The 19106-nt window shown below is 48.4% G+C and overlaps 2 protein-coding genes across 2 annotated transcripts in view; both read left to right on the top strand.

Moving 5' to 3' along the window:
- The first annotated feature begins 2584 nt into the window (after positions 1-2584).
- LOC140420217 (uncharacterized) overlaps positions 2585-19106 on the top strand; it is a 36272-nt gene continuing 19750 nt past the window's right edge. The window contains exon 1 of the mRNA XM_072504249.1: positions 2585-3877. Coding sequence (XP_072360350.1) covers positions 2963-3877 — 915 coding nt within the window. The 5' untranslated portion in view covers positions 2585-2962. The remainder of the gene's footprint in view (positions 3878-19106) is intronic.
- Positions 13845-18833, top strand: LOC140420203 (uncharacterized). Its single transcript, XM_072504229.1, has 2 exons — positions 13845-14008; positions 16954-18833. Exon 2 carries the CDS (start codon positions 17321-17323, stop codon positions 18506-18508), a length of 1188 nt encoding a protein of 395 aa, XP_072360330.1. The 5' UTR covers positions 13845-14008; positions 16954-17320; the 3' UTR covers positions 18509-18833.

A 19106-nucleotide genomic window follows, 5' to 3' on the forward strand; every position in this document is an offset into this window, starting at 1 on the left:
CATCATCCCCATCCCCGTCCCACCCATCATCCCCATCCCCGTCCCACCCATCATCCCCATCCCCGTCCCACCCATCATCCCCATCCCCGTCCCACCCATCATCCCCATCCCCGTCCCACCCATCATCCCCATCCCCGTCCCACCCATCATCCCCATCCCCGTCCCACCCATCATCCCCATCCCCGTCCCACCCATCATCCCCATCCCCGTCCCACCCATCATCCCCATCCCCGTCCCACCCATCATCCCCATCCCCGTCCCACCCATCATCCCCATCCCCGTCCCACCCATCATCCCCATCCCCGTCCCACCCATCATCCCCATCCCCGTCCCACCCATCATCCCCATCCCCGTCCCACCCATCATCCCCATCCCCGTCCCACCCATCATCCCCATCCCCGTCCCACCCATCATCCCCATCCCCGTCCCACCCATCATCCCCATCCCCGTCCCACCCATCATCCCCATCCCCGTCCCACCCATCATCCCCATCCCCGTCCCACCCATCATCCCCATCCCCGTCCCACCCATCATCCCCATCCCCGTCCCACCCATCATCCCCATCCCCGTCCCACCCATCATCCCCATCCCCGTCCCACCCATCATCCCCATCCCCGTCCCACCCATCATCCCCATCCCCGTCCCACCCATCATCCCCATCCCCGTCCCACCCATCATCCCCATCCCCGTCCCACCCATCATCCCCATCCCCGTCCCACCCATCATCCCCATCCCCGTCCCACCCATCATCCCCATCCCCGTCCCACCCATCATCCCCATCCCCGTCCCACCCATCATCCCCATCCCCGTCCCACCCATCATCCCCATCCCCGTCCCACCCATCATCCCCATCCCCGTCCCCGTCCCACCCATCATCCCCATCCCCGTCCCACCCATCATCCCCATCCCCGTCCCACCCATCATCCCCATCCCCGTCCCCGTCCCACCCATCATCCCCATCCCCGTCCCCGTCCCACCCATCATCCAACTCCCAGGAGTTTGGAGACTGGGTTCCTGATGAGTAATGAGTTTCACAGCTCCCACAACCCCCCGCGGCAAGTGCAGGACTGCGCATGTCCACTGGAGAGGGTAAGCTGCGCATGAGGAGCAACGCGTTTCCTATTGGCCAAATAGCTGACGTTTCAGATGTCAACAGTGACTTCCATTTTCGTCAGGCGCCAAATAACCAATGGAAAGACTGCCGGAAAGAGAGGAGAGGCTGCGCATGTGCGATGAAAGGCCCACCTCCTGACCTTCCTGCTGAGGTGTAGAGCAATGGGAAGAGTTAAGACCGGAAGGACTCTGGTCCTCTATCCACTCAGACCGCGAGCTTTGTGTGAACGAAAACTGAGCTCACACAGACTGAAACTTCCTCCTGTCTCCAGCACCTGTGAGTAAAACACTTTCCTTTCTCCTCCTTTCCATTTCTTTTCTCATTCTCACCTTCAATTGGTCACTTGCAGCAACTGAAGTGAAAGGAAGTGAATCCAGGAAGGGTGCAGACTCTGGAAATCTTGGCCCAGGTCTCTCTCTCAAAGACAATGATAGTAAGAAGTCTTACAACACCAGGTTAAAGTCCAACATGTGCTCCGAAAGCCAGTGTTTGAAACAAACATGTTGGACTTTAACCTGGTGTTGTAAGACTTCTTACTGTGCTCACCCCAGTCCAACGCTGGCATCTCCACATCAAAGACAATGATAGCCTTTGCTCTCAGCTTGACACATTTATTTGTCTGGCTAAAAGGATGGTCTCTTCCCTAATGTTCCCAATTAATGGGCTGGTTTCCCCAGGAGATGGCTGACATTTAAGGGGACAATAAATTAATATCAGTCAGAGATATATGTCTAGTTATAAGGTGCAGATGACAAATATTATTTATGGTTCTGTAATAACGTATATTGATATTTCCAGTTGTGTAACATTGTACTGTAGCTACATTATATATTTGCATTCATCTCTTTCCTCGGGGGGTTGTTGGTCTCTGGAATTCACTTCCACAGGGACTAGAGGAGATTGGGAGTCATTGAATATATTCAAGAGTGAGTTGGTCAGATTTCTGATTGACAAAGGAGTTAAGGTTTATGGGGAATAGGCAGGAGGAGGGATTTCTTCACTCGAGAATGTGGTGCAGCTTTGGAATTCTCTACCCCAGAGGACTGTGAAGCCTCAGTCATCCAAGTATTTTCAAGACTGAGATTGATAGGTTTCTAAATATTGAGGATATCACGGGATGTGGGGGACAGTGTGGGAAAATGGTGCTGAGGTAAATCAGCCAATGATCTCATGAAATGGTTGAGGAGGTTCGATGGGCCTAATGGCCGACTGCAGCTCCTATTTGTTATGATCTTCCTATCCTGGAGAGGAAGCATGGATCTGTCAATCAGCCTGAATCAGCACCTTCAGGACAATTGGGAGGGTGAATATTAGATACAGCAGAGGGAGAATGGAGGGAGAGTGTGTGGGACGGAGACTTACAGTTTTTGGGAATGAGAGGGGGGAAAATGTTCCATAGAAATGTCTGTTCTGAATTTCTATCCTGTACTGACAGCGATGTCCGTTCCAAAATGTTTTTTACAGGATAGTAGAAGAGGAGGAATTACAGACTGAAATCTCAAAACATCATGTCTAGATCTGACACAGTCTCTTGATTCCTTGGGACCAGAATATCATCGCCTTTGAATCCTGAAGAAATGTTTGACTGCTCTGTAGACTTCAAAACATTTTAAACATTCGTGCACTTGAAAATCACCGAGGCAACACACACCCTAGTGAGAGTGTTCCAGAGCACTGACTGTGGAAAGAGCTTTAACCAATTACACAGCCTGAAAAACAATTACACCAATTACACAGCCTGAAAAACCTCACACCATTCACAGCGGGGAGAGACTGTACACGTGTTCTGTACGTGGTTAAGGGTTCAACTGATTGTCCAACACTGAGAGATACAAGGAAACTCAAAGCATGGAGAAACCGTGGAAATGTGGGGACTGTGGGAAGGGATACAGGGCCCCATCAGAGCTGGAAGCTCATCGGCGCAGTCACACTGGGGAGAGGCCGTTCATTTGCACTCAGTGTGGGAAGGGATTCAGTGATTCATCCCACCTGTTGAGGCACCATCAAGTTCACACTGTAGAGAAGCCGTTCACTTGCTCTCGGTGTGGGATGGGATTCAATCGTTCATCCACCCTGCAGACACATCAGCGGGTTCACACTGGGGAGAAGCCATTCACCTGCTCGAGGTGTGGGAAGGAATTTAGACATTCATCCACCCTGCAGAAACATCAGCGAATTCACACTGGAGAGAGGCCATTCACCTGCTCTCAGTGTGGGAAAGGATTCACTCAATTATCCAGCCTGCGAACACACCAGCGAGTTCACACCGGGCAAAGGCCATTCATCTGCTCTCAGTGTGGGAAGGGATTCACTCAGTTAGCCCACCTGCAGGCACATCTGCGAGTTCACACTGGGGAGAGACCGTTCACCTGCTCTCAGTGTGGGAAGGGATTCACTCACTTATCCCACCTGCGGGTACACCGCCGAGTTCACACTGGGGAGAGGCCATTCAGCTGCTCTCAGTGTGAGAAGCTATTCAGTGATTCATCGCACCTGTTGAGACACCAGCGAATTCACACTGGGGAGAGGCCGTTCACCTGCTCTCAGTGTGGGAAGGGATTCAGTGATTCATCCACCCTTCAGACACACCAGCGAGTTCACACTGGCGAGCGGCCATTTCTATGCTCAATGTGTGGGAAAGGATTCACTCTTTCATCCATCCTGCTGACACACCATAGAGTTCACACCGGGGAGAGACCATTCATCTGCCCTGAATGTGGGAAGGGATTCATGCATGAACGCAACCTGCGGAAACACCAGCGAGTTCAAATCTTGGAGATACCATTCACCTGCTCTGAGTAGGGGAAGGGATTCACTGATCCATCCCACCTGCAGAGACACTGGCAACTTCACACTGGGTAGAGGCCATTCACCTGCTCTCCATGTGGGAAGGGTTTCCGTGATTCATGGCGCCTGCTGGGACACCAACATGTTCACAAGTGATTACAGGGGTTGGATTCTGCTGTTATTGTTTCTGTTCTGAATTACATCCAGGACGGCATTTTGTTCATTCTGTCAGTTGGTGAATGGGGAGGGTTGGAGCGTTTCTTTCTGCTGGACTGGCTGGTCTCACAACTTTGCCTCCAGTGGGCTGATGCTCTTTGTCTTGTTGAGAAAACCTGGTTTCAGATTTCACAACGATCACAGAGTGAAGGGGTGTTTGGAAGTAGAAGATATTTCATTCCCATTTCTGTTTGGGAACCCCTAAAATTATGTCACCTTGCCATGAAGATGGGATATGGTCGTTACATGGTTTATTTCTTTTACATATTTAAGTGTTTTCGTCTGTGAGAAACAATCAGAGGATGAGGGGCAAGTTGTCTGAGGTGAACTGGGAAACTGATGGGAGACAAAGAATAGCTAATATTTACGGAATTATTACATATTTATCTGGGGGCCAATTTGCTCAGTTGGCTGGACAACTGCTTCATGATGTGGAGCGACACCAACAGTGCGGGTTCAACTCCCGTACCGGCTGAGGTCATCCATGAAAGCCCCGCCTTCTCAACATTGCCCCTCGCCTGGGGTGTGGTGATCCTCAGGTTAAATCACCACCAGTCAGCTCTCCATCTCCTAAATACATACATAGATACATCGAAAATAGAAGCAGGAGGAGGCCATTCGACCCTTCGAGCCTGCTCTCCCATTCATTATGATCTGGGTGATCATCAAGTTCAGTACCCTGACCCTGCCTTCTCCCCATATTCTTTTAGCTACAAGAGCTTTGACTAACTCTTTCTTGAAATTACACAATGCTCTTGTCTCAACTACTTTGTGTGGTGGTGAATTCCACAGATTCACCACTCTCTGGGTGAAGAAATGTCTCCTCGCCTCAGTCCGAGAAGGTTTACCCCTTATCCTCAAACTATGACCCCTCGTTCTGGATTCCTCCACCATCAGGAACATTCTTTCTGAATCTACCCTGACTAATCCTGTTGGAACTTTATAAGTTTCTATGAGATCCCTTCTCACTCTTCTAAACGCCAATGAATATAATGCTAAACGACTTAGTCTCTCCCTCAATGTCAACAAAACGAAGGAGATTGTCATCGACATCAGGAAGCGTAGTGGAGAACATGCCCCTCTACATCAATGGGAACCAAGTAGAAAGGGTCGAGAGCTTCAAGTTTTTAGGTGTCCAGATCACCAACAACCTGTCCTGGTCCCCCCCATGCCGACACTATAGTTAAGAAAGCCCACCAACGACTCGACTTTCTCAGAAGACTAAGGAAATTTGGCACGTCAGTTATGACTCACCAACCTTTACAGATGCACCATAGAAAGTATTCTTTCTGATTGTATCTCAGCTTGGTATGGATCCTGCTCTGCCCAAGACCGCAGGAAACTACAAAAGGTTGTGAATGTAACCCAATCCATCACGCAAACCAGCCTACCATCCATTGACTGTTTAGAATTCCTGCTGCCTCGGAAAGGCAGCCAGCATAATTAAGAACCCCACGCACCCCGGACATACTCTCTTCCACCTTCTTCCGTCAGGAAAAAGATACAAAGGTTTGAGGTCATGTACCAACCGACTCAAGAACAGCTTCTTCCATACTGCCATCAGACTTTTGAATGGACCTACCTCGTATAAGTTGATCTTTTCTCTACACCCTAGCTATGACTGGTAACATTACATTCTGCAATCTCTCCTTCTTTCCCTATGTACGGTATGCATTGTCTGTATAGCATGCAAGAAACAATACTTTTCACTGTATACTAATACATGTTACAATAAATCAAATCAAAATCCTCATATGACAGTCCCTTCCTAGGATCCAGCCTGTTAAACCTTCGCTGCACTCTCCCCAAAGCAAGAACATCCTTCCTCAGATAAGGACACCAAAACTGCACACAATACTCCAGGTGTGGCCTCACCAGTACCTATACAACTGCAATAAAACATCTCTATTCCTATACTCCAATCCTCTCACTATGACGGCCAACATACCATTTGCCTTCTTTACTGCCTGTTGTACCTGAGAACTTATATTCAGTGACTGATGCTAGGGGACACCAAGGTCTCACTGTGCATCCACCTCTCCTAATTTGCACTCATTAAAATCATAATCTACCTTCCAATTTTTGCGACCAAAGTGGATAACCTAACATTTATCCAGATTATACTGCACCTGCCATACATTTGTCCACTCACCCACCCAGACTGTCCAAATCACACTGAAACATCTCTGCATCCTCCTCACAGCTCACCCTCTCACCCAAGTTTGTATCATCTGCAAACTTGGAGATAATACATTTAGTTCCCTCTTCCAAATCATGAATACATAATGTGAACAGTTGGGGTCTGAGCACAGATCCCTGTGGCACCCCAGTAGTCACTGCCTGCCAATCAGAAAAATACTTATTTATTACAACTTTTTGCTTCCTGTCTGCTAACCAGCTTTCTATCCATCGCAAGACACTACCCGAAATCCCAAATGCTTTAACTTTACACAGTAATCTGCTATGGGAGACTTTGTCGAAAGCCTTCTGAATAAACCACATCCATTGGGTCTCCCTGGTCAAATCTACTAGTTACCTCACGGCGCTGAGGTCCCAGGTTCGATTCCAGCTCGGGGTCACTGTCTATGGGGAGTTTGCACATGCTCCCCGAGTTTGCGTGGGTTTCACCCCCACAACCCAAAAGATGTGCAGGGTATGCCATGCTAAATTGCCCCTGAATTGGAAAAAATGAATTGTGCACTCTAAATTTTTTTTTTTTTAGATTTACTAGTTACATCTCAAAGAATTCTAGTGGATTTGTCAAGCATGATTTCACTTTCATAAATTCTTCGGTTCTTTGGCAATCTCGGTTTCTGCGGATTGACCAGAAGTCACACGATCGTGTCGGCCTGGATTTCACCCCCACAACCCGAAGATGTGCAGGATTGGTGGATTGGCCACACTAAATTGCCCCTTAATTGAAAAAAAAGAATTGGGTACGCTAAATTTATATTTAGAAAAATCTTCAGTTTGTACAGTATAGGAATCAGGGTCAGTTTCCACACGATCATAAGACTAGGGATGGGCAATAAATACTGGCCCAACCAGCCCGTATCCCATAAATGAATTTGAAAAAAATGTGGAGCCGAATTAGGCAATTTGGCCCATCTAGTCTGCTCTGCCATTCAATCATGGCTGACATGTAGGGGCTGGTTTAGCAGGAGGTGGTTCAGCACAGTGGGCTAAACAGCTGGCTTGTAATGCAGAACAAGGCAGCAGCGCAGGTTCAATTCCCGTACCAGCCTCCCCGAACAGGCGCCGGAATGTGGTGACTAGGGGCTTTTCACAGTAACGTCATTGAAGCCTACTTGTGACAATAAGCGATTAGTATCATTATGTATCTCATCCTTAGTCTCCTGCCTTCTCCATATAACCCCTGATCCCCTTATTAATTAAGAACCTATGTCTTAAAGACATTCAGTGAATTGGCCTCCACAGCCTTCTGCAGCAATGAGTTCCACAAATTCACCACCTTCTGGCCGAAGGAATTCCTCATCTCAGTATTGAGATTTTCCCTTAAGTCTGAGGCTGTGGCCTCAGGTTCTAGTTTTTCCTACTAGTGGAAATATTCTCTCCGATCCGCTCTATCTTGGCCTCTCGGTATCCTATAAGTTTCAATAAAATCTCCCCTCATCCTTCTAAATTCCAACAAGTACAGACCCAGATTCCTCAACCGCTCCTCATACAAGCTCTTAATTCCAGGGATCATTCTTGTGAACCTCCTCTGGTCTCTTTCCAAGGCCAGCACATCCTTCTTTAGATACGGGGCCCACAATACTCCAAATGGGGTCTGACCAGAGCCTGAGACAGCCTCAGAAGTACCTCCCTGCTCTTGTATTCTATCCCTCACGACATGAATGCTAACATTACATTTTCCTTCCTAACTGCTGACTGAACCTGCACATTAACCTTAAGAGAATCGTGAACAAGGACTCCTAAATCCCCATTTAGAAAATAATCTATGCCTCCATTCTTCCTGCCAAAGTGTATGACGTCATACTTTTCCACATTATATTCCATCTGCCACTTCTTTGCCCACTCTCCGAGCCTGTTCAAGTCTTAGCCCCCTTCTTCCTCAATACCCCTGCTTCCTCAATACTAACTGTCCCTCTGCATATCTTTGTATCATCTGAAAACTTAGCAACAGTGTCCTTAGTTCATGTTCCAGATCATTAATGTATATTGTGAAAAGTTGTGGTCCCAGCACAAACCCCTGAGGCTCACCACTGGTCATCAGCTGCCATTCTGAAAAAGACCCCTTTCCCCACTCTCTGACTTCTGCCAGTCAGCCAATCCTCTTATCAATGCCAGTATTTTACCCTTAACACCACGGGCTCTTAACTTGTTTAACAGCCTCCTATACGACATCTTGTCAAAGACCTTCTGGTAATCTAAATAGATCTCGTCCACTGGTTCTCCTTTGTTTAACTTCCTTGTTACATCCTCAAAAAACTCCAACAGATTTGTCAAACATGACTCCCCTTGACGAAGCCGTGCTGACTCAGTCCTATTTTATCATGTACTTCCAGATACTCCGCAATCTCATCTTTAATCTTACATCTTAAAATCTTACCAATGACCAAAGTCAGAAACCGGCCTATAATTTCCTGTCTTCTGCCTCCCTCCCTTCTTAAACAGCGGTGTTACATTAGCCAATTTCCCGTCCTTTTGGACCCTCCCTGCCTTTAGTGATTCCACCAGTAATGCCTCCACAATCTCCTCAGCTATCTCCTTTTGCAACCCTTGAGTATAGTCCATCTGGTCCAGGTGATTTATCCACCTTCAGACCTTTCAATTTCCCCAGAACCTTCTCCTTAGTGATGGCCATTACACTCACCTCTGCCCCCTGATTCACCTGAAGTTCTGGTATCCCACTGGTGTCTTCCACCTTGAAGACTGACACAAAGTAGCTATTCAGTTCCTCTGCCATTTCTTTGTTTCCTGTTACTAATTCTCCAGCTTCATTTTCCAGTGATCCAATGTTTATTCTTGCCTCTCCCCTTTTATGTATTGTAAAAAGCTCTTGCTATCTTCTTTTATATTACTCGCTATTTCAGCTCACCCCGCCCCCCCCCCCTATTGGTTTTTTAGTTGTCCTCTACTCGCTTTTAAAAGCGTCCCAATCCTCTGGCTTCCCACTAATTCTCACCAACTTGTATGCTTTTGTTTTGCTTTTATGCTATCCCTGACTTTCTTTGTCAGCCATGGATGCCTTGTCCTCCCCTTAGCATGTTTCCTCCTCCTTGGGTTGAATTTCGGTTGTGCCTCCCAAATAACCCCCCAAAATTCCTGCCATTGCTGTTCCACTGTCTTCCCTGCTAGGCTCCCCTTCCAATCAACTCTGGCCAGCTCCTCCCTCATGTCTTTGTAGTTACCTTTATTCAATTGTAATACCATTACACCTGATTCCAGCTTCTCCCTCTCAAACTGCAGGGCAAATTCTATCATATTGTGGTCACTGCCCCCTAAGGGTTCCTTCACCTTAAGTTCCCTAATCAGGTCTGCCTCATTACACATCACCAAATCCAGAATTGCTTTTTCCCGAATGGGCTCTACCACAAGCTGTTCCAAAAGTTCCCTTTCTTGGGATCTGCTAACAACCTGATTTTCCCAGTCCACCTGCATATCGAAGCCCCCCATGATTATTGTAATATTGCCAATACAGTTGCAGGAACCCACTTCTCGCTGGTAGTACAGCTGCGCACCAATACTTGCTCTCCTTGTCCAAGCAAGCGTCTTTTGGGATTCCCTTCTCTTCAGGTTTGTGACTGCTGATTGTGTTCCACTGTCTCAGACGTCTCTGGGGGAATGTTTTTTTTTTTAAATTTGTTTTTATTAAAGCTTTTTTCAAACAGAATTTTTACATAACCAATAACAGAAAAATAAACGAAAAATATTTAACAAACCTAGGTGGCTGTTATCATTATACAAAAAGAGAATATACATTAAATAGACAGTTCCCCCACCTGAGCCCCCACCCCAGATTGCTGCTGCTGCTGAAATTTTACTGCTCCCCTAGAAAGTCAAGGAAAGGTTGCCACCGCCGGGAGAACCCCAGCAAGGACCCTCTCAAGGCGAACTTTATTCGCTCCAGGCTGCGGAACCCAGCCATGTCACTAACCCAGGTCTCCACACTCGGGGGTTTTGAGTCTCTCCACATGAACAAGATCCGTCTCCGGGCTACCAGGGAGGCAAAGGCCAAAACCTTGGCCTCTTTCGCTTCCTGCACTCCCGGATCTTCTGACACCCCAAAGATCGCTATTGTTGGACTTGGCTTCACCCGCGTGTCCAAAGTCCTGGACATAGCCCTCGCAAAGCCCTGCCAGAATTATTTTAAGCGCCGGGCATGCCCAGAACATATGGACATGGTTCGCTGGATTCCCTGAACATCTCGCACAACTGTCCTCCACCCCAAAGAACTTGCTCATTCTCGCCATCATCATATGAGCCCGGTGTCCCACCTTAAACTGAATTAAGCTGATCCTGGCACATGATGAGGAGGAATTTACCCTGCCCAGGGCATCAGCCCACAGGCCCTCATCTAGCTCCTCACCTAGCTCCTCCTCCCACTTGCCCTTCACGGATTTGGCGGTATCTGAAGGCATTTCCCAGGAGTAGGGTGAATTTCTCCTCCAGCGCCTTCAAGCTCGGTAAAGTCCCATCTATAAACAGGTCTCCCATCCTTCTAATGCCTGCCCTATACCAGCCTTGAAACCCCCCGTCTCTCTTGCCCGGAGCAATTCTATGGTTGTTCCGTATCGGGGTCCAAACTGAGGACCCTCCTTCCCGAGCCTTCTCCACTGACCCCAGACCCGCAGTGCCGCCGTCACCACCGGGCTTGTGGTGTATTGTGCCGGTGAGAGCAGCAGCGGTGCCGTTACTAGTGCCCCTAGGCTGGTGCCTTTGCATGATGCCGCCTCTAGCCGCCCCCACGCCACCCCCTACTCCATTACCCATTTCCTAATCATGGCCACATTAGCACCCCAATAGTAGCTACAGAAGTTCAGACACACCAACCCCCCCCCCCCCCCCCGCCCCCCCCCAACACCCCTCCCAGTCTTTGAACACGCTGGGTCTTGTTTGCCCACACAAATTCCGTGATAATCCTGTTCACCCACTTGAAGAAGGGTTTGGGGGTGAAGATGGGAAGGCACTGGAAAACAAACAGGAATCTGGGGAGGACCGTCATCCTCACGGTCTGCATCCTTCACGCCAGGGAAAGTGGGAGCATGGCCCACCTTTTAAAGTCTCCCTCCATCTGCTCTACAAGCCGAGATAGATTGAGCCTGTGCAAGGCATCCCAGTTCCTAGCCACCTGTATACCTAGGTAAAGAAAGCTTCCCTCCGCCATCTCGAGCAGGAGTTCCCCCAGTATCTCCTCCTGACCCCTAGCGTGGATTACAAACAGCTCACTTTTCCTCACATTCAACTTGTATCCCGAGAAGCTCCCAAAGTCCCTTCGGATCCGCATGATCTCCCCCGTCCCCTCTGGCGGGTCCGAAATATACAACCTACCTAACACTTCCCACAGGTACTCCCATTCCACCCTGTCAAAGGCTTTCTCTGCGTCCATTGCAGCCACTACTTCTGCGTCCCCTCCTTCTGAGGGCATCATAATAATATTCAGGAGCCTCCTCACATTTGTGTTCAATTGCCTGCCATTGACGAAACCCGCCTGGTCCTCCTCAATCACTCCCGGACGCAGTCCTCTATTCTGGTAGCCAAAGTTTTTGCTCGCAGTTTGGCATCCACATTCAGGAGGGATGTCAGCCTGAAGGACCCACATTGAAGCGGATCCTTCCCCCTCTTCAAAATATGCGAGATCAGTGCCTGTGACATCGTCGGGGGGAGGGTTCCTCTCTCCTTTGCCTCGTTAAAGGTTCTTAGCAGGAGTGGGCTCAGTAGCTCCGAGAATTTCTTATAAAATTCTACAGGGATGCCGTCCGGACCCGGGGCCTTGCCCGACTGCATACTTGCTAAGCCCTTAACCATCTCCTCCAACTCAATCGGGCCCCCAGTCCCTCCACCCGCTCCTCGTCCACCCTTGGGAACCTCAATCGATCCATAAATTGCTTCATCCCTTCCCCTCCCCTCGGGGGTTCTGACTCGTACAGTTTACAGTAAAACTCCTTAAAGACTTCATTGACCTTCTCTGGGCCCAAGAACGTATTACCTTCCTTATCCCTCACTCCCCCGATCTCCCTGGCCCCATCTCTCCTGCGAAGTTGGTGCGCCAGCATCCTACTTGCTTTCTCCCCATACTCATAAACTGCCCCTTTCACTTTCCTCAACTGTGCCTCCACCTTCCCAGTGGTCAGCAAATCAAACTCCACCTATAATCTCCGGCGCTCCTTTCGCAACCCTCCCTCGGGGGCCTCCGCATACTTCCTGTCTACCCAAGGTATCTCTCCCACCAGCCTCTCCCTCTCCGCTGTGGGATCTTTAACATCCACCTGATAGGGCCAGACAGGGCCTCCGTTTAGAATCTTATTTGAATCTTATTATTAGGGTCTGGTTTAGCACTGGGCTAAAACGCTGGCTTTGAAAGCAGACCAAGGCAGGCCAGCAGCACGGTTCAATTCCCGTACCAGCCTCCCCGAACAGGCGCCGGATATGTGTCAACTAGGGGCTTTTCACAGTAACCTCATTTGAAGCCTACTTGTGACAATAAGTGATTTTCATTTCATTTTATTTATTTGAAAGAAGGCTGTTCTGACAGTGCAGCACTCCCTCAGTGCTGCGAGGAGAAATGTTGGATGTGATTTTTGTCCTCAGGTCCCTGGATTGGGACTTGAACCAACAACTTTCTGACTCTGAGGTGAGAGAGCTGCCCACTGAGCCACGGCTGACATTATAGGCAATACAAAGTTAGAAAGTGAAAGTTACCTTTTAAAACCCCCCATCCTTTGCTTCCAGTGCCTAAATGTAATAATAAAACCCCCAGTATAAATAACATGGATTTGACTGACAAATGTTGAGGTGTTGGTATCAAGTCACAAGATTTGACTTCCCATTTGAGCCTTGGGCACCTTTCTGTCTCTATTGCTCATGTCAATGACGGGCAGCGACGGAGCTGAGAGCTGAATTTAACTGAGAATAACGCTCCAGTTGGCAAACTTCCATGAATGTCACACACTTTATGTAAAGGGCTAAATCCAGATTTTAGACAGATTTTTAATTGGTAATAGGTTCAAGGGTAATGGGGAACTGACAGTACGGTGTAATTAAAGCCAGGATGAGCACAGCCATGATAGAATGGTAGAGCAGACTCGATGGGCCAAATGGCCTAATTCTGCTCCTATATCTCATGACCTTCTGAAAAGGGAAGACATTGATTTGCTCCCAGATGTTGCCCAAAGGAGGAAGTTTTAGTCTGAAACTCATTGTCCAACCTCCACATTGTGACATCACAAAGGAGCTTGGCCTCTAAATCAGCCAATAGGAATAAATCGGTTCCGCAGTGACGTCACTGCATTTGAGCGCACCGCCCGGCGCGAGGACACGGGAGCCCCGCCCTCACCCTTTGTACTCCCTCCCCCAGCACATCGTCAAGACGGTTTCCAGGCAACCGGCTGACAGCTGAGGCCAGAGCGAGAAGCCCATCCCACCAACTCAGGACTGCGCATGTCTCAGGGAGAGGGGAATCTGCGCATGTCTCAGGGAGAGGGCAATCTGCGCATGTACAGGGTGAGTTCACTATCTCTGACTTTCCCGCTGACTTGTGCCCAATGGAAGATTGGAGGACCGGAAGGACTCTGTTTCTCCGCCAATCAGAGCTCCCCCATTGTCTCAATGCGGAAGCTGGACATGGAGGTTTCTGTCGAGCAAAGCTGTTGTTCCTCCAACCCTGAATGAGCTTGAGCTGCACACAGACTCCTGTCTCCAACATCTGTGAGTAAAACACTTTCTTTTCTCCCCCTTTCCATTTCTTTTCTCATTCTCACCTTCAATTGGTCACTTGCAGCAACTGAAGGGAAAGGAAGTGAATCCAGGGAGGGTGTAGACTCGGCAAAGCTTGGCCCAGGTCTCTCTCTCAAAGACATTGACATCCTTTCCTCCCTCAGCTTGACACATTTATTTGTCTGGCTTAAAGGACGATCTCTTTGTTAATGTTCACAATTAAAGGGCTGGTTTCCCCAAGAGATGACGGACATTTAAGGGGACAGTAAACAGGGCAAATCCAACTCAGCCAATTACTTCTCTGCAGGTCCACTGTCCATCATCAGCAAAGTGATGGAAGGAGTCATCAAAGTTGCTGTTAAGCGGCACTTATTCTGCAATAACCTGGTTCTGGACGCTCAGTTTGGGTTTCACCAGGGTCACTCAGCTCCTGACCTCTTTACAGCCTTAGTTGAAACTTGGACAAAAGCGTTGAATGCCAGAAGTGAGGTGAGAGTAACTGCCCTCGACATCAATGCAGCATTTGACCGAGTATGGCATCAAGGAGCCCTCGCTAAACTTGAGCCAATGGGAATCGGGGGATAACTCTCCACTAGTTGGAGTCATACCTGGCACAAAGGAAGATGGTTGTGGTGATTGGAGGTCAATCATCTCATCTCCAGGACATCACTGCAGGAGTTCCTCAGGACAGTTTCCTCAGCCCAGCCATCTTCAGCTGCTTCATCAATGATCTTCCTTCCATCATAAGGTGAGAAGTGGTGATGTTTGTGGATGACTGCACAATGTTCAGCACCATTCTCAACTCCTCAGATAATGAAGCAGTCCATGTCCAAGTTCAGTAAGACCTGGACAATAATCAGGCTTGGCCTAATAAGTGGCAAGTTACATTCTTGCTACACAAGTGCCAGGAAATGACCATCTCCTGCAAGAGAGGATCTAACCACCACCCCTTGACATTCAGTGGCATTTCCATCGCTGAATCCCCCACAACCAACATCCTGGGAGTTACCATTGATCAGAAACTGAACTGGACTAGCCATATTAATACTGTAGCTCCCAGGGCAGGTCAAAGGCTGGGAATCCTACGGCGAGTAACACACCATCTGATGCCCCAAAGCTTGTCCACCAGACATCTACAAGCACAAGTCAGGAGTGTAATGGAATACGCTCCAGTTTTCTGGATGAGTGCAGCTCCACCAACACTCAAGATGCTTGACACTATCCAGGACAAAGCAGCCTGATTGATTGCATCGCCTTCCACAAACATTCAAACCTTTCACCACTGACAAACCATAGCAGCTGTGTATACCATCTACAAGATACACTGCAGTAACTCATAAAGGTTCCTCAGACAGCACCTTCCAAACCCACAACCACTACCATCTAGAAGGACAAGAGCAGCAGATACCTGTGAACCCCACCACCTGGAGGTTCGCTTCCAAGTTACACACCACCCTGACTTGGAAATATACTGTCCCTGGGGCAACATCCTGGAATTCCCTCCCTAACAGCACTGGGGATGTAGGGCAGCATGGTGGAGCAGTGGTTAGCGCTGCTGCCTCACAGCGCCGAGGTCCCAGATTCAATCCCAGCTCTGGATCACTGTCCATGTGTAGTTAGCGCACTCTCCCCGTGTTTGCGTGGGTTTCGCCCCCACAACCCAAAGATGTGCAGGGTAGGTGGATTGGCCAAGCTAAATTGCCCATTAATTGGAAAAAAATGAATTGGGTACTTTAAATTTATAAAAAACAAATTTTAAAAAAACAGCACAGGGGATATACCTACACCTTAATGACTGCAGCAGTTCAAGAAGGCAGTTCACCACTACTTGAAATGAAAATTGCTTATTGTCACAAGTAGGCTTCAAATGAAGTTACTGTGAAAAGCCCCTAGTTGCCACATATCCGCCGCCTGTTCGGGGAGGCTGGTACGGAAATTGAACCGTACTGCTGGCCTGCCTTGGTCTGCTTTCAAAGCCAGCGATTTAGCCCTGTGCTAAACCAGCCCCTTCGGAAGGGCAACTGGGGATGGGCAATAAATGCTGGCCTAAGCAGCATTGTCCACATCCTGTAAATTAATTTTAAAAAATTTAATATCGGACGGAGATATGTCACGTGTTATGTGGTGTGATGGTTCTATTATTATGATATTCTCTGATATTATTGATGGTTCTGTAATAAAATACATGTATTATTATTTCTAGTTTTGTAATATAGTACTGGACCTACATTATATATTTACAGTCATACAGTCATTGCAGCACTGACAGAATCCATTTGGTAACTCGAGTCAATGCTGACTCTCTGTACAGCAATCCAGTCAGTCCCGTTCCCCCTCGATAGCCCTGTTCCCCTGCAAGTTTATTTTCTTCAAGTAACCATCCTATTTTATTTTAAATTATTGATCATCTGGACTTCCACAACCCTTGTGGGCAGTGAGTTCCCTGTCATGACCACTCCATGACTAAATAAAATTCTTCCTCAGAATTTCCCTATCTCTAATCAGTTAATGTACTTATATGGAGATTCTCTACGGTTGTACAGGTTTTAGTGAGTTTAGATTTGTTGATCAGCACCTTCAGGAAAATTGGGAGGGAAAGTAAGTGAATACAGTCTGGATATTACACACATTTTTCATCCAGTAATATAGACATATATCTGTCTGGCAACCTGCATGAAGATTTTCAGATCTCTGTGTCCAGGACAGGAAGCAGTGAGCTTGGATCTGTCAATCAGCCTGAATCAGCACCTTCAGGAGAATTGGGAGGGTGAATATTAGATACAGCAGAGTGAGAATGGAGGGAGAGTGTGTGGGATTGAGATTTAGAGCATTTCAGGGAAAGAGAGAGGAAAGAATGTTCAATAGAAACTAGAATTGTCAGTTCTGAGTTTCTATCCTGGACTGACAATGATTACTATTGTAAAATCTGATTGCAGGAAGTTCGAACGAGAGGAGTTTGACGCCGAGATCTCAAACTAAATATCACGTCAAGAACTGACTGAGTCACTCAATTCTTGGGAACCGGAGATCATTGGCCTTTGAATCTAGAAGGAGAAATGTTTGTCTATTCTGTCTACTTCAAGAGATTTTAAACATCAGTGTGTCTGGAAAAGCACTGAGACACACACACACACCCGTGTGAGACTGTTACAGAGCACTGACTGTGGAAAGAGCTTTAACCAGTGACACAGCCTGACAAAATACTACACCATTCACAGCAGGGAGAGACTGTACAGTTGTTCTGTGTGTGGACGAGGCTTCAACTGATCGTCCAACGCGGTGAGACGCAAGATCACCCGGACCATGGAGAAACCATGGAAATGTGAGGATTGTGGGAAGGGATTCAAAGCTCCGTACGGGCTGGAAAGGCATCAACTTAGTCACACTGTAGAGAGGCCGTTCACCTGTTCTGTGTGTGGGATGGGATTCACAGCCCCGTGCGAGCTGGCAAGGCATCAACGTAGTCACACTGGAGAGAGGCCTTTCACCTGCTCTCAGTGTGAAAAAGGATTCACTGATGTTGGCAACCTGCGGAGACACGAACGAGTTCACACTGGAGAGAGGCCGTTCACCTGCTCTGACTGTGGGAAGGGATTCACTCAGTTATCCAGCCTGCAGAGCCACCAGCGAGTTCACACTGGAGAGAGGCCGTTCACCTGCTCTGACTGTGGGAAGGGATTCACTCAGTTATCCAACCTGCAGAGCCACCAGAGAGTTCACACTGGAGAGAGGCCATTCACCTGCTCTCAGTGTGAAAAGAGATTCACAGACATTGGCAGCCTGCGGAAACACGAACGAGTTCACACTGGAGAGAGGCCTTTCACCTGCTCTCAGTGTGAAAAGGGATTCAGTGACATTGGCAACCTGCGGAAACACGAACGAGTTCACACTGGGGAGAGGCCTTTCACCTGCTCTCAGTGTGAAAAGGGATTCACTGACATTGGCAACCTGCGGAGACACGAACGAGTTCACACTGGAGAGAGGCCTTTCACCTGCTCTCAGTGTGAACAGGGATTCACTGACATTGGCAACCTGCAGAGACACCAGCGAGTTCACACCGGGGAGAGGCCATTCATCTGCACTGTGTGTGATAAGCGATTCACTCAGTTGCACCACCTGCAGAGACACCAGCGACTTCACACCGGGGAGAAGCCGTTCATCTGCACTGTGTGTGATAAGGGATTTGCTCAATTATCAAACCTGCTGAAACACAATGTCACTCACACCAAGAGCAGGCCCTTTAAATGCTCTGACTGCAGGAGGGGTTTCAAAAGCTCACAGCTACTGATGTCCCACCAGCGCGTTCACTCTGAGGAGAGACCGTTCAGCTGCTCTCACTGCACAAAGAGGTTTAGATCCTCATCCAACCTGACGAAACACGAGCGAGGTCACACCGGGGAGAGCCCGTTCACCTCTCCGACTGGGAAAAGCTTCACTCGGTCATCACTTGCTGAGCCACAATGTCACTCACAGCAACGAGAGACCCTTTAAATGCTTCGATTGTGGGAGTGGGTTTAAAAGCTCACAGCTACTGATATCCCACCAGCGCATTCACACTGAGGAGAGACCGTTCAGCTGCTCTCACTGCACAAAGAGATTTCAAACATCATCCACATTGCGGAGACACCAGCGAGTTCACACTTGATTCACCTGACAGGGGCTGTTTAGCACAGGGCTAAATCGCTGGCTTTGAAAGCAGACCAAGGCAGGCCAGCAGCACGGTTCAATTCCCGTAACAGCCTCCCCGAACAGGCGCCGGAATGTGGCGACTAGGGGCTTTTCACAGTAACTTCATTTGAAGCCTACTTGTGACAATAAGCGATTTTCATTTCGTTTCATTTCACCTGCTCTGATTGTGGGAGGAGATTCCGTGATTCATCTGCCCTGTTGAAACACCAGCGAGTCCACACTGGAAAGAAGCCATTCATCTGCTGTAACTGTGGGAAGGGATTCACTCAGTCATCCAACATGCTGAGACTCCAAAGGGTTCACAAGTGATGACAGGTTGGATTCTGCCGTTATTCCTGCTGTTAATCACATCCAGGACTGAACCTGGAGTGGGTGGAGGGATTTTTCTTCTTATCTACTC

The sequence above is a fragment of the Scyliorhinus torazame genome, chromosome 5 (genome assembly GCF_047496885.1).
Source record: "Scyliorhinus torazame isolate Kashiwa2021f chromosome 5, sScyTor2.1, whole genome shotgun sequence".
Classification (NCBI taxonomy): domain Eukaryota; kingdom Metazoa; phylum Chordata; class Chondrichthyes; order Carcharhiniformes; family Scyliorhinidae; genus Scyliorhinus; species Scyliorhinus torazame.

What these genes read in the sequence shown, in the direction of transcription:
- LOC140420203 (XM_072504229.1), top strand. Translation starts at nt 17,321, where the DNA reads ATGGAGAAACCATGGAAATGTGAGGATTGTGGGAAGGGATTCAAAGCT.